Source organism: Schistocerca nitens, chromosome 4 (assembly GCF_023898315.1).
Source record: "Schistocerca nitens isolate TAMUIC-IGC-003100 chromosome 4, iqSchNite1.1, whole genome shotgun sequence".
Taxonomy (NCBI): Eukaryota; Metazoa; Arthropoda; class Insecta; order Orthoptera; family Acrididae; genus Schistocerca; species Schistocerca nitens.
In genome coordinates this window covers 385,578,569-385,594,377 of record NC_064617.1, presented here as the reverse complement: position 1 = coordinate 385,594,377, position 15,809 = coordinate 385,578,569, and the positions used below count along the sequence as shown (strand labels likewise).

General features: G+C 43.2%; 1 protein-coding gene across 3 annotated transcripts in view; it reads right to left on the bottom strand.

Annotated features, from left to right (window-relative positions):
• LOC126251431 (protein disulfide-isomerase TMX3) overlaps positions 1 to 15,809 on the bottom strand; it is a 186,901-nt gene that overhangs the window by 136,851 nt on the left and 34,241 nt on the right. For all 3 annotated transcript variants that reach the window (XM_049951850.1, XM_049951852.1, XM_049951851.1), the window contains one exon: positions 9,160 to 9,323. In XM_049951850.1, coding sequence (XP_049807807.1) covers positions 9,160 to 9,323 — 164 coding nt within the window. The remainder of the gene's footprint in view (positions 1 to 9,159; positions 9,324 to 15,809) is intronic.

The following is a 15,809-nucleotide window of genomic DNA, read 5'->3' as shown; positions in this document are numbered from 1 at the left end:
ATAGCGCACATTTATGGCTGTTGCATAACCTCCAGTCTGAATTATGCTATAGGACAAGCAAAACAATTACGCTAATCCTTCCTGACTATCGTGGCCCAGCAGAACTCACCGCACTGCTACACTTCAATGCCAAACCACCTACAAATATCACAAGTTACCAACACTACCCTAGTACAAGGTAACTCATATCCTGACAAATTATAATACTGGCACCTAGTCGGCCTTAATTATTCCTCTGTACAGTTACCCCAAAACTGCGACAAATCTGGAGGTTCCTGTGGTCTCAACAAAGTTACTCTTTAGTTCATATGAATATCCTGTCAACGCAACATGGTCCCAAAATAAAAGAAAAAAGAAAAGAGGCACACAAAACTTGGTCACTCATCCCACACTGTGACAAATGTCGATGACGGTGCAGATGTGCCTTCTCTACCATGAAAGCAGCTGTCACAAACACTTCTGACTCCAAATTGTCAGAGTTCAGTGGATATACCCAACTTGTCAAGGAGACGGCATGAAATTAACAACCATTTATTGCCGAGAGTTTTACAGTGATTTAGTCTCTTTCTCGGAGTGGCCTAGTAACAGCCATTCTGTGTCCAAGTCTCAGGAAAGCATCCAGAGGCATGTCAGTGTCCATTGTGGAATTTGTGATCATTGCCCCGGGTGTTTTACACAGTCAGTTCCAAAGTCTCATGCCAGATGGAGCGAAATCCAGAGTGTCCGCAAAGCCTAGCATGCAGGACTGGAAGTCCACTGAAGCCTCAGCACTCTCGTTAATCATAGTTGTGCTTAGGCTTGTCCCCAGATCTCTCTATACCCTCAACTGATAGTAGTTGTGATGGCGAGAGGGCAGAAGTCCCAACAGCGACACGGAGCAACCGGCAGCACGTGGCAACACTTCACTGTATGTCAACAGGTCATCCTGCAACTAACAGAGCTGGCCTTTCGTCAGTATCAATGAATCGATGATACAGGCAGAATGACCAGACTGAGCACTGAGTGGAAAGAAGGGGAAGGCTATATGGTGGTCAATGATGTGATTCCCCATATACTGATGACAGAATGTGCTCCAATTTTTTTAGCCTTTCAGCATTCTCTGCTGGACTAATGTTTGGTTTCAGAGCTTCAGAGAATTCTTTTACAAAAGGTATGTAGCATGAAAGGCATTCTTGCATAGTCTTTAGATGGAGGTACTACATGCTGCCCCATTAACAGAATATCATTACAACTCCTTTGCAATTATGTCCTGGTGCCGAAACGGGTGTTCTGGTGCTCTCTCTTGCACAGCCTGTGGGAATGTGATCCTTACTTGTTTGTGTTCTGGTTCCCCTGAGTTTTTATACTCATTATGCAACTGTTGCATACCAGGCGGGCGCACTATGCCTGGATGCTGTTTCAGGATGTTCAAAAATTTTATTCTTCACTCTAATACTATTTGGCTGTGCGACACTTCTGTCTCACATGACGCCTGCCACACAACTGATGTCGTAGTGCACTCTCTGCTACTACCTGCACTCACTTAGCCATGTGTGATGAGCACACACAGTGCTGGCATAGCTTCCACACAACAAACTAGCAGTTTGTAATCCATTCACATATCTGCAAATGAAGAAAAACTTTTGCCCCAATCCTTGTTTAATAGTTATAATTCCTAGAATTTTGATCCTATCATGATTTACTCAATATCAAGTGTGCCACAATTAAGAGAGAATGAGGCTTCTTTTCAGTTGTTTATGCTTCTGTCTGGAAAAGGCAGATTTTTTTCCAGAATAATGACAAAGATGACGTCATTAAAGTTTGGTTCAACGTTTATCGAAGGATCTGTCTGACAGAATGCTATGTTTTGAATTACTGTGAACTGGGTGAGCTATAATTCTTTCACTGTGTGCTGGAAGGTATCCATTCTGTCTCAAAGCCAAAGTACCACATTTACTATTATTGCTAAGAAATTCCACTGAGATTATTCTACTCTCATTTTTACAGTGAATCTGGTGGAGTGAGACCTAGGTACATTTCTTTAGTTTCTGTCAGTATATGAGGAATCAATTGGAAACAAAACCAATTTTCAAGTACTTAAGATTATCGGAGGTAATGTTGTAAACAGTACCAAGTTACATGGCTGACTTGTGCACATTAGGAATGCTTACTCCACAGTTCGTCTTCATCTCACTGCCCACAAAAATTTTTGGAACTTGGTTGTGATGTGGTATTTACCGCTTCCTTACAAACACTGTAAAACTTCTGTCATCAGTCAATAAGAAATGTCCTCAGTATGATAACATACACGACTGCCAAGCATCTCTTGGTTATTAAAAACTACATTACTCTTCACAGATACTCTTTGGACCAGTTATGCATGACCTATGCCACCATGAACACACTAGCATGTCTGAAAATTAACATTGTGCAAATATTTCGAACACACTGGATACACACCAAGGCAACAAGTCATGGGATAGCGATATGAACATATACAGATGGTGGTAGTATAGTGTGCACAAGGTATAAAAGTGTAGTGCATTGGCAGGGCTGTCATTTGTACTGAGGTGATCAATGCGAAAAGGTTTCAGACATATCATGGCCATATGAGCGGGAGTTGACAGGCTTTGAATGCAGAATGGTTGTTGGAGCTAGATGCATGGAACATTCCATTTCAGAAATTGCTAAGGAATTCAATTTTCTATGATCCAGTGTCAAGAGTGTGCTGAGAAACCAAATTCCAAGCATTAACTATCACCACAATGACCTTCGCTTAACTACTGAGAGCAGCGATGTTTGCATAGAGTTGTCAGTCCTAATAGTCATGCAACACTGCATGAAATAACTGCAGAAATAAATATGGGACAGACAGTGAATGTACCCGTTAGAACAGTGTGGCTGGTGTTAATGGGCTATGGCAGCAGCAGAGCTATGTGAGTGCCTTTGCCAGCAGCATGACATTGCCTGAACCTCTCCTGGGGTCATGGCCCCATCAGTTGGACCCTAGACAAATGGAAAAAACATGGACTCATCAGATGAGTCCAGATTTCAGTTGGTAAGAGCTGATGGTAGGTTTGAGTGTGGCACAGACCCCATGAAGCCATGGACCCAAGTTGTCAACAAGGCACTGTGTAACATGCTGGTGGCTCTGTAACACTATGGGCCGTGTTTACACAGAATTGATTGGATCGTCTGGTCCAACTGAACTGATCATTGATTGGAAACGGTTATGTTTGGCTACATGGAGGCCATTTTCAGCCATTCATGGACTTCATGTTCCCAAGCAACGAAGAAATTTTTATGGATCGCAATGCACCATATCAACAGGGGTCGTGATTGGTTTGAAGAATATTCTGAGCAATTCGAGTGAATGACTTGACCACCCAGATCATACGACATGAATCCCATCAAAAATTTATGGGGCATAATTGAGAGGTCAGTTCAAGCACAATATCCTGCACTGGAAACACTTTCACGGCTCAATATTTCTGCAGGAGACTTCCAACAACTTATTGAGCCCATGCCACATCGAGTAACTGCACTACAGAATACAGACTGCTGTCTCCCTCATGTTATTGCCTGAAACACAGGTTGCAAAGACGTGATCCTGAAACACAGGTTGCAAAGACGTGATGAGGGTAAAACATGTATCTCAGCAAGATTCACCACCACTTGCAACCCAGATCACAAAATTCTTATGTGATATGGGCTTGTATTTAGATGGTCTCTTTAATAATGCTATTCCAGAAGCTTTTAGCTGAGCAGATGACAGACATGTTTCTGGAACTGAACACGTTTTTCTGTTATGCTGTTCTCAGTAAATGCATAGTTATTTTCCTGTCCAAGCCTTACATTGTGTGTGTGTTCTGTGCAATGTAAACAGACACATCACTCCATTTGTCAGATGCTGGTTGGTTAGTTTAACGATTAAAGGGACAAAACAACAAGTTCATGAGTCCTTGATAATTGGAACAGACAAGTAAACAAAACTATAAATAAAAGAAGGACCTAGTGCATGACAGTCAAGAAAATAAAACCTGAAGGTCTATCGAAGCTCAACAAATACAAGAAAAGAGAACAAGAAGGAAGTAAAGGGGGAAAGGAAGGAAGGAAGGCGTGCAAGGTGCACCATCCAGGGACAAGCCTGACATCCTCAAAAGCAGGAACTGCGACAGGGGACATACGACCCCCTCTGCCACTTACCTGAAGCAACCCACTCAACAATACATAGTAAACACTAGCAACATGGACAGGATGAGAGAAGTACAAGAAAGCTGGGGAGGAACACCAAGTCAGACAGAACACATGAGATGGGTAGAAGAGCAAAAGGATGGGTAAGGCGCAGGCTGGGGCAGGTTACCAAGCCAAACAACCATTGCCCTGTTGGGGCAGAGGAGACAACAGGATGTCCTGCCAACCCCTAAATGGGCTGACAAGGCTGAGGTGCCCTCTCTTAGAGAGGGTGACAGAAACCCCCTTTACAAATAAACTGTAAAACCAGGTCAGCCTTTGAGACATTGTCTGCTAACAGCAGGGGTAGAAAGTTGGGAAGATTAAGTGTCTGCTACAGGGTGGCTAGGTTAGGACAGTCCAGAAAGATGTGTATCACACTCAAACGGCACCACAATGATAGTAGGGTGGATCCTCGTGATGGAGGAGATAACCATGAGTAAATCATGTATGGCCGATGCAGAGTCGGCAAAGGATGATGGAGTCCTTGTGAGAGGCCCACATGGAGGACCTCCACAAATTTGTGGTCTCCTTTATCGCCTGTAGTTTGTTCAGCAAAGACAGAGTACGCCATTCCATATTCCAAATACTTGGAACTTGGTGACATAATACTGATCAAAAGTCCAGTGCTGGAACAAAAATCTCAATAGATGGCTTGTCAGCAGACAATTTGGCCAGCCTGTCAACAAATTCATTCCCTGGGACCTCAACATGACCTGGCATCCAGACAAAAACCACAAAGTGCCATTGTGTGAGAGAAAAAGGGAATCCTGGATAGTCAGGACCAAGGTATGGCAAAGGTAATACTGGTCAAGAGCTTGTAAACTAGTCAAGGAGTTGTCCTACAGATGAGGGAGGACTCACCAGTGTAGGGACGGATACGCTCAATGGCATGAGAGGTTGCTATGAACTCTGCAGTGAAAACACTGCAGTCAACCAGGAAGGATCAGAGTTCATTATATCCCACACAAATGTAAGAAAAGCCAGTGTGAGTGGCAACCATTGAGCCTTCAGTATAGATTACGTCTCAACCATGAAACACGCTGAGACTGGAAAAGAACTGGTGGTGAGGGGCATCAGGTGGAGCCAAACATTTTGAAACTTGTGACAGGTCATGACAGAATTGTGGACAGAGAATGCATCAATGATGTATGCGAGTGAACCCTGAGAGGAGATGGTACAGGAGAGAGCTGGATTTCTGAAAAAGGGGACCAAATGTGGATGTCAATCCTAACCGCAAGTCTGGTCCACTGTTGTGGGAAATGAATCTCTGTATCTGAAAACAGGAGACTGCAGTCTGAGTGCTCCGGTGAGCAGCAGATGCACAACGCGTAAGCAGTTAACTATTGTCGGTGCAGAACCCACAATGGTGGAACCCCTGTCCCTACTAGGAAGCTGATCATGGGGTTAGTCCAAAAGGTGCCAGTTGCCAGTCATACCCCACAATGGTGTACTAGCTCCAGCATCTATAACATCAAAGGTGATGCCGAGAAGTATGCAGGACTCTTATAATATAGACAGGACTGCATTAGTGTTGTGTAGAGCCGTAGCAGAGTAGAGTGGTCCACACCCAATTGGTACAGCTGAAGCACCGAAAAGTGTTGAGGTGCTATTAACATGTCTACTTTAGTTGACGAAGATGGGGAAGCCATGTCAAACAGGCATCAAAGACCAATCCCAAAAAATGCTGAGAGTCCCCCACCTTGAGGGCCTGGCCATCAAGGTAGAGATCCGGATAGAGATGCACTGTGTGGCAATCAGAAATACATAATGCAAGTTTTGACAGAAAACTGGAAGGCATGAGTAACAGCCCAAGATTGCACCCTGCAAATTGCTCCCAGCAATCTGGGTTCAGTAATTCCCATATCGGACAAACAAAAATAAATGCAAAAATCATTGGCATACAAAAAGGGGGACACTGTAGGTACCACAGCTGCCACCATAACATTTAATGCCCCTAAAAAAAGAGGGGGAGACAAAACAGAACCCTGTGGAACCCGATTCTACTGCAGATTGGAGGTGTCACGGGAGGCACCAACCTGTAGCTGAAAAGTGCGACATGAAATAAGGTTTTAGATAAAAATCTGGAGCGGGCCCCAGAGGCCCCACTCATGAAAGATAGCAAGGATGTGGTGGTGCCAAAAAGCTCAGCAACAGAATCTGGGCTGGTGAGGATAACACCATTAACAGAAATTCCTAGTACACCTAAAGGAGCACAGCTCCCAAAAATGTGCCTGTGTTTTCCCCTACTTGCAAGGAGCGAGCATGCGGCCATATGGCAGCATCAAATTGTTCGCAACAAATCCATTTCTGACATTTAATTACATAGTGGGCCCAGCCACAAAACCGTTTATAAAAAGCCAGGAAGTGGTCGAGAGATGGCTGCCATTTGTAGTGTTGGAGGGCACGACTGTGGTCTTTAATAGTTGCAGCAATTTTGGGGACCCGCCAAGTGACAATCTTCCATCAGGGAGGTCCCAAGGAAATAGGAATTACTGAAGGAGCTGCCAAAAATAGTCAGATGTGAGGTTTTCAACATTCACATGGAATGTGATAGACACTAGGTGTACAAAATCATTAGAATCTCAGCACCATTTGTTACTAAAAACCATTAAAATAGATCCAGTTGATATATTATTGTGTTCTGATGTTTCATTATTCACAAGAGTTCTGCTCAAAGAGATGCTCGTTTTGCTGGAATAACAATTTTTATTTCGTAAGATAAACTTGTTACATCAATGCTGAACAACAACAACAACAACATCAAACTTTCTACATGATTGAAACTACTATGAACAAGTCGATGGGGTTGCTGTGTACTCAGCTCAAACACCTGCCACTTTGGACTTTCAGATGGTAGAATTCAAAGAGGTATCACTGAAGACAGTGTCTTGTCTACCTAAGCACTTCTACAATGTTATGAAAAGGATAGATTACTACTCACCATATAGCAGAGATACTGAGTTGCAGACAAGCACAACAAAAGGACTGTCAAACAAGTACACTTTTGGATTCAAGCAAATGCAACTCACTCACATGACCACAGTTTCTGGCTGCCAAGGCCAGACTGGCTGTACACTGGTGCAGCCTCCACAGGTCTCTACTGAGCTCCATCTAAGAAAGTCAACAAGTCCATATTTCAACTACCTGCAAAAATAAGGAACCTTCTACCTTCTGAGAGGGTGAAAGATAACCTTGAACTCCATACATCTGGGGTCCATCACATTTTGTACAAATGAGGAAAATCTCAAGTGACAAATGCAGCACTGTCTCTCCCTATACTACACTGAAGATACCTGCAATGTAAAATAAATCCACAGGGGGTATCCAAGGAAAACAGGAATTATTTTTTAAAAGCTATATGTTTTTAAAGTTTTTGCAAAACAACCTTATCCCTTCAAAATACCTTCCATTACAACTAATACATTTGTCCCATTGGTGCTTCCAATGTTTGAAACATTCTTGTAGTCATCTTTAGAAAAGGCTGACAGCTCCTCCCTGTTGTTTTTTCTCGACTTCTTCAGTGTTGTCAAATCGGCGTCTTTCCATGCCTCTTTTCAAAGCTTAGGAACAAGAAAGTCACACGGAGCCAGGTCAGGTGAGTAAGTGCATGGGGCAGCGGAACTATGCCATTTTTAGCCAAAAACTGTCTAACAGAGGTGGCAGTGTATGCAGGTGTGTCGCCATGATGGAAGAACCAGTCTCCTGTCTGACACAAATCAAGTCTTTTTTGACTAACACTGTTGCGCAATCTTCTTAAAACAGTCTGTGAGCACAAGCTCTCTAATTTTTTCAATATTTTTGTTGATTCAGCAACTGATGGACGTCCAGAATGAGGTTTGTCATCAACTGACACATCGCCATTTTTAAATCAAGCAAACAACTCATACACTTGAGTTTTTCCCATAGCATGATCTTGGTAAGCTATTTTCAACATTTTAACAGTTTCAGTGGCATTTTACTGAGTAGAAAACAAAACTTCACAGCTGCATGTTGTTCACTCAAACTTACCATCATAAAAAATGAAACAAGAACAAAATAGCACTAGCTACAACAGTCACTGCAGTTGAACAGAACAAGCCTGGTCAACAACACAGGCAGCAGTGAACCGGAAATGAGTTGTGTTACACACACCTAGCGGCAGAAATGCATAATATGGAAGCACTGCTCATGGCATTTTTTTTTTGAAGGGGGGGGGGGGGGGGGTACCCCCTCATACACTGACAATGCACAGCTTTATGGTAAAGCACATGCCTGATGCCTGATTTCAGAAAAAAGTGTCATCTGCTCAGCTAATGCTTTCTAGGACAGCATTATCAAGGAATCAATTGAGATACAAGTGTCAATGAATCTCATTAGTCAAGATAATGGTTTTGCTGTCAGCACAGCTTGGCTACCAACCTTTAAATCAATGAGACAGGAGAGGCAACAACCTGCACTGGACAGTTGCTAGCCAATAAACAATTGGTCAAGCCATTTTTAAACTGTTGTGGAATGACTGCTATGGTGTTTAAATGCTTCACACTGAAAACTATGTGAAGAGACTCACTGTGAAACACCTGCACCTTTCAAAAGTTGGAAAGAGTTTAACCTTTCCAAAATTTCACACTCACACTGCAATATCATGCAGCAAGAAACCAATGATCATTTTATTGAACTGACACAATGCAAGGGTCTTCACAGAGCATTTCTTTTTTAGTAAATAATGGTTGTTTGGTTTCAATCATTCCTTTACATCTGTTAGTATACTGTCAATAAGAACCAGTTTGCTCACTTCTGAATACCAAAAGAAACCTTTCTAGCTTTTGTATACTATTGACACTGGAAAACTATTGCTTTGGGGCAATTGTCATAATTTACAATTCTAATTTATTAATTAAATATCTAATTAATTTAATTTATTCAATTATTTAGTACTATTTTGAAAGCATAACTGAGATTACTTACAATAAAATGGTTGGGAAACCAGCAATGCCAAATTCAGTAGCCATCCCTGTGAATCTCGTACAATCGACTCGTCCTACACGGATGTTTGTGTTATGGAGTGCTTGAGCCACATGTGCCCATATTGGCTCAAGGCGTTTGCAATGAGCACACCAAGGTGCGTAGAACTGCGGCAATAGAAAATGATGACATGAAATGTTACATTCAACTAACACACACACACACACACACACACACACACACACACACACACACAGAGAGAGAGAGAGAGAGAGAGAAAATGTTCTTGTTAACTTCAGTTGTGACTAATCTAGTAGTTACAAGTGAGAAAAAAATTACTTAAATTCAGCATTACTCAACCCCAAAAATTGAACAAAAAAGGTTGTTTTTTGAATCAGCATTCAGCAAAACTTTCAATACACAATAGTCTTACATCAGTAGAAGATGTCACTGAAGTCTATCAAAGAAAAAACCTAAACTCTCAGAACTTATGATTTTTTTTTTTAATTTGATGTAATTTATCAACAGAGTACAAGGTTTCTGCATTCATTTCATGTGTTGCTATAGCTATATGAGGTTAATTTGTTTCATTTCATGTTTGGGAAGTGCTTAACTGATAAATTTTATCAAAATGCATGAGTAACAGCAAGAACTAAGTACATCAAAGGAAATAAATGTTTTAACACAATACAAATAAGGAAAGCAAGACTACGACATAAAAAAATAGAAAAGCATAAGCAACACGCTACATAATTTTAGTTTTAATAATCAACAGCCTCAGTTGCACCGCTTACCTAGGTTTCACTCGGGATAACTCAACCTTCTTCAGAATAACAGTAACTACCGTTTATCCATAGTGGACATAGTCAAGCTAAAACTACAAATCCATTAATTATCGTCAGACTGGAACTCCAGTACAGCATTCGTGGCTCCCGCATTGCAGTTGCGAAGTGCGGCCGAGGCAGTTCCAGATAAGTATTATAGTCTGACAATAATTTATGGATTTGTAGTTTTAGCTTGGCGATGTCCACTATGGACAAAGGGTAGTTACTGTTATTCTGAAGAAGGTTGGGTTATCCCAACTGAAACCTAGGTAAATTCTAGGTAAACGGTGCAACTGAGGCTGTTGATTATTAAAATTAATATTTATACAGTTGCTGACAGGGCTGTGAAATATTGAAGATACATTACATAATGCAATACATAGCGATTCTCAGTCTGAAATGAACAAAAAACAAAAAATTACAAGAAGTTTCATCATTTGTAGATGACAAGCTGTCGTACATGAGGTAAGTGAACAAATACATACCCAAATTGTTTCCAAATTTAGAATCCTAGACCTAAATCTTTGAGCCCAGTGTAAGTGAACAACATACAGTGCCTCAACTCAGTGATATTGCTCAACCATCTAACATGAGAAGAATAATGCAACAGTATTATGAAAAGGGAAGTTGCTACTCACCATATAGCAGAGATGCTGAGTCGCAGGTAGGCACAACAAAAAGGTAGTCACAAATAAAGCTTTCAGCCATTAAGGGCTTCATCAACAATAGATGTAGACACACGCACAAGCACACGCTCACGTGCGTACACACCAGGGGAGAGGTGGGGAGAGGGGGAGTAGTGGGAAAGGTGAGAAGTAAAAAGACTGAGTGTGATGGTGGAATGATGGATGTGTAGTGCTGGAGTAGAACAGGGAAGGGGCTGGGTGGGTGAGGACAGTGACTAATGAAGGTTGAGGCCAGGAATGTTACAGGAACATAGGCTGTATTGCAGAGAGAGTTCCCATCTGCACAATTCAGAAAAGTTGGTGTTGGTGGGAAGAAACCATATGACACAGACTGTGAAGCAGTCATTGAAATGAAGGGTGTCATGTTTGGCAGCATGTTCAGCAACAGGGTGGTCCACTTGTTTCTTGGCCACAGTTTGTCGGTGGCTATTCATGCGGACAGACAGCTTGTTGGTTGTCAAGCCTACATAGAATGCAGCACAGTGGTTGCAGCTTAGCTTGTAGATCACATGACTGGTTTCACTGGTAGCCCTCCCTATGATGGGATGGGTGATGTTTGTGACCGGGCTGAAGAAGGTGATGGTGGGAGGATGTATAGGACAGGTCTTGAATCTAGGTCTATTACAGGGGTCTGTGCCATGAGGTAAGGGGGAGCAGGAGTTGTGTAAGGATGTACAAGCATATTGTGTAGGTTCCGTGGATGGTGGAATACAACTGTGGGAAGGATAGTGGGCAGGACATTTCTCATTTCAGGGCACGACGAGAGGTAGTCAAAACCCTGGCAGAGGATGTAATTCAGTTGCTCCAGTCCTGGGAGATACTGGGTTACAAGGGGAATGTTCCTCTGTGGCCAGACAGTGGGACTTTTAAGGTCTCCCACCACCTACCAAAGTCCCACCGTCCTACCACAGAGGAGCACTCCCCTCATAATGCAGTACCACCCAGGACTGGAGCAACTGAATTACATCCTCTGCCAGGGTTTCGATCACCTCTCATCATGCCCTGAAATGAGAAATGTCCTGCCCACTATCCTTCCCAGCCCTCCCACAGTGGTATTCCGCCATCCACTGAAATTACACAATATACTTGTCCATCCTTACACAACCCCTGCTCCAAATCCCTTACCTCGTGACTCATACCCCAGTAATAGACCTAGATGAAAGACCTGTCCTATACAACCTCCCACCAACACCAACCCCCCATCTCATCATAGGCAGGGCTACCAGTGAAACCAGTCAAGTGATCTACAAGCTAAGCTGCAACCACTGTGCTGCATTCTATGTGGCCATGACAACCAACAAGCTGTCTGTCAACGTGAATGGCCAACGACAAACTGTAGCCAAGAAACAAGTGGACCACCCTGTTGCTGAACAAGCTGCCAAACATGACATCCTTCATTTCAATGACTGCTTCACAATCAGTGCCATATGGATTCTTCCCACCAACACCAGCTTTCCTGAACTGCGCAGGTGGGAACTCTCCCTGCAATACATCCTATGTTCCCATAACGCCCCTGGCCTCAACCTTCATTAGTCACTGTTCTCACCCATCCAGCCCCTTCCCTGTTCCCACTACAGCACTACACAGCTGTCATTTCACCATCACACTCAGTCTTTTTACTTCTCTCCTTTTCCACTAACCCCCCCCCCTCCCCACCTCACCCCAGCCCTCTGTCTAACCTGCAGCAATTTACTGTCCACCATCGCCACCACACTATCCCTCCCACTCCCCACCCCAGCTTCCTCCTTACCCCTACCCAGTCAGCACTCCCATCATGCACTGGTGCTGCTGCTCACAGTGTGGTTTCAGTTGTCTGAGACTGCAGTCAAAAGAGAGAGAGAGAGAGAGAGAGAGAGAGAGAGAGAGAGAGAGTGATTTGTGACAGTATTTTTGTTGTGCCTATCTGCGACTCAGCATCTCCGCTATATGGTGAGCAGCAACTTTCCTTTTCATAATATTGTTACATTCCATCCTCGATTTTCCATTGTTTGTAGAATAATGTAAAATATTTGACACCTAAAAACTGCTCCTACGCAAATCTAAATACTTAAGAGCTACAAATTCCTATCACCTACACAAGAGTCTAACATGTAATAATAATTTTTCACACACAAAGTACACAAAAAACCCATGGAGGAAAGGACAAAAGTCCTGAAACATGTTTGGATAACAAATCTATAAAATTGTGTCTTCCGTAAGGTGGAATTCCTCTCCAGAGTTTCTTAGCAAGCCCAAAAATAAGAGGAACTACAACAACCAAAAGATGACACTTTCTGATACAGTAATCCTTTCCATCATCAACTGACACTAATCCTCTCCCTCATCAACTGTCATTGGAAGGGATACTCTTAGTGCTACTAATGAACAATAACTGTGGAGAAAATCTGGCTGCACCCAAGGCACACTTTGGCAGACATGTATGTTAAATAAAAATTTGTTCTTTTTCTTCCTAATAATTCCACAAATTCTAAATTATTAATACAAGACACATTTCACCACTTGTAGCAGTATTACATCAAAATTAATAACAGGCTTGACAATGTAGCCCATATTCTGTTTCATCTACAAATTAGTGACATTTATTTGTCTGATGAAAATGACCTTTCAATACAAATTAAAAATATTTGAGAGTTGTAATATTGCTCCAGTGAGCAGCACAAAGACTTAATACTACATCTTAATTATTTTTAATGATAATCCAAGACTTGCACTAAAGATATAAGAGATTCAAAACAATTATTACACCATTAAGCACTTTGCCAGCTTAAGTTTACTGATAATGGAAGAGAGAACCAGAGTGGAAAATAAAGATGGTGAAGAATAAGAAGGAGAGACAGCGACGTAGGAAGTGAGCACTTCCTTTTAAGCAGTAAGATAAGGTTACTACAAAATGGAAGAAGACAAAGAAACTCCACAAGAAGCCACAACATGAGTTGTTCAAAGAACATCTCCTGTTGGAATACAGTATTAGGAAACATTATCACTACAGATTCCATGAAAAGCTTGCTTCACCACCAGTGAATGAAGACATTGATATAGAATGAAATAATATCAAAACCTGTATCACTGAAGCACTTGGTAAAAGGAAGAAGAGAGGTGGGAAAAAGCAATTCAGAATTTGGAACACAGAAATTAAAGAAGCATTAAAGAAAAATGAATAGCTTATTTGAAGTTTCTACAGACAAAAACATAAAGTTGGAAAATGTACAAAATAAAAAGGAATGCTGCAAAACAAATAAAGGGACTTATTCATAAGTGTCTTAGAACATGTTGTACACAATAGACAGCAATGTGTACACAAGGTCATAAAAGCCCTCAACAAGGAAGAAAAAGACACTGTCTCACTGAACATTATACCCAATGAACAATGGCTATATAGACTTGTGGTGTACAATGAAATAGTAGATCCAATTACTATGGATGGACTACAAGAGGCATGAAGAACAGAAAAACTACTGGAATAGATTATATAAATCCAGAGCTAATCGAATATGGAGAGTTTCTACTAGATAAAAGACTTTTACAACTACACTCCTGGAAATGGAAAAAAGAACACATTGACACCGGTGTGTCAGACCCACCATACTTGCTCCGGACACTGCGAGAGGGCTGTACAAGCAATGATCACACGCACGGCACAGCGGACACACCAGGAACCGCGGTGTTGGCCGTCGAATGGCGCAAGCTGCGCAGCATTTGTGCACCGCCGCCGTCAGTGTCAGCCAGTTTGCCGTGGCATACGGAGCTCCATCGCAGTCTTTAACACTGGTAGCATGCCGCGACAGCGTGGACGTGAACCGTATGTGCAGTTGACGGACTTTGAGCGAGAGCGTATAGTGGGCATGTGGGAGGCCGGGTGGATGTACCGCCGAATTGCTCAACACGTGGGGCGTGAGGTCTCCACAGTACATCGATGTTGTCGCCAGTGGTCGGCGGAAGGTGCACGTGCCCGTCGACCTGGGACCGGACCGCAGCGACGCACGGATGCACGCCAAGACCATAGGATCCTACGCAGTGTCGTAGGGGACCGCACCGCCACTTCCCAGCAAATTAGGGACGCTGTTGCTCCTGGGGTATCGACGAGGACCATTCGCAACCGTCTCCATGAAGCTGGGCTACGGTCCCGCACACCGTTAGGCCGTCTTCCGCTCACGCCCCAACATCGTGCAGCCCGCCTCCAGTGGTGTCGCGACAGGCGTGAATGGAGGGACGAATGGAGACGTGTCGTCTTCAGCGATGAGAGTCGCTTCTGCCTTGGTGCCAATGATGGTCGTATGCGTGTTTGGCGCCGTGCAGGTGAGCGCCACAATCAGGACTGCATACGACCGAGGCACACAGGGCCAACACCCGGCATCATGGTGTGGGGAGCGATCTCCTACACTGGCCGTACACCACTGGTGATCGTCGAGGGGACACTGAATAGTGCACGGTACATCCAAACCGTCATCGAACCCATCGTTCTACCATTCCTAGACCGGCAAGGGAACTTGCTGTTCCAACAGGACAATGCACGTCCGCATGTATCCCGTGCCACCCAACGTGCTCTAGAAGGTGTAAGTCAACTACCCTGGCCAGCAAGATCTCCGGATCTGTCCCCCATTGAGCATGTTTGGGACTGGATGAAGCGTCGTCTCACGCGGTCTGCACGTCCAGCACGAACGCTGGTCCAACTGAGGCGCCAGGTGGAAATGGCATGGCAAGCCGTTCCACAGGACTACATCCAGCATCTCTACGATCGTCTCCATGGGAGAATAGCAGCCTGCATTGCTGCGAAAGGTGGATATACACTGTACTAGTGCCGACATTGTGCATACTCTGTTGCCTGTGTCTATGTGCCTGTGGTTCTGTCAGTGTGATCATGTGATGTATCTGACCCCAGGAATGTGTCAATAAAGTTTCCCCTTCCTGGGACAATGAATTCACGGTGTTCTTATTTCAATTTCCAGGAGTGTAATAAAGCTCTGTTGGACAAACTGCAAGATCCCAGACCCTTGGTATACAGCAGAAGTAATCTCTCTTTTCAAATAAGGCAAACATAATGTCTGTAAAAATTACTGTGGCACCAGTCTTCTAAATACTGGCTACAAATTATACTCAAAGATAATCAAGATGAAGAATATCACAGAAGCTATTATTTCTGAAG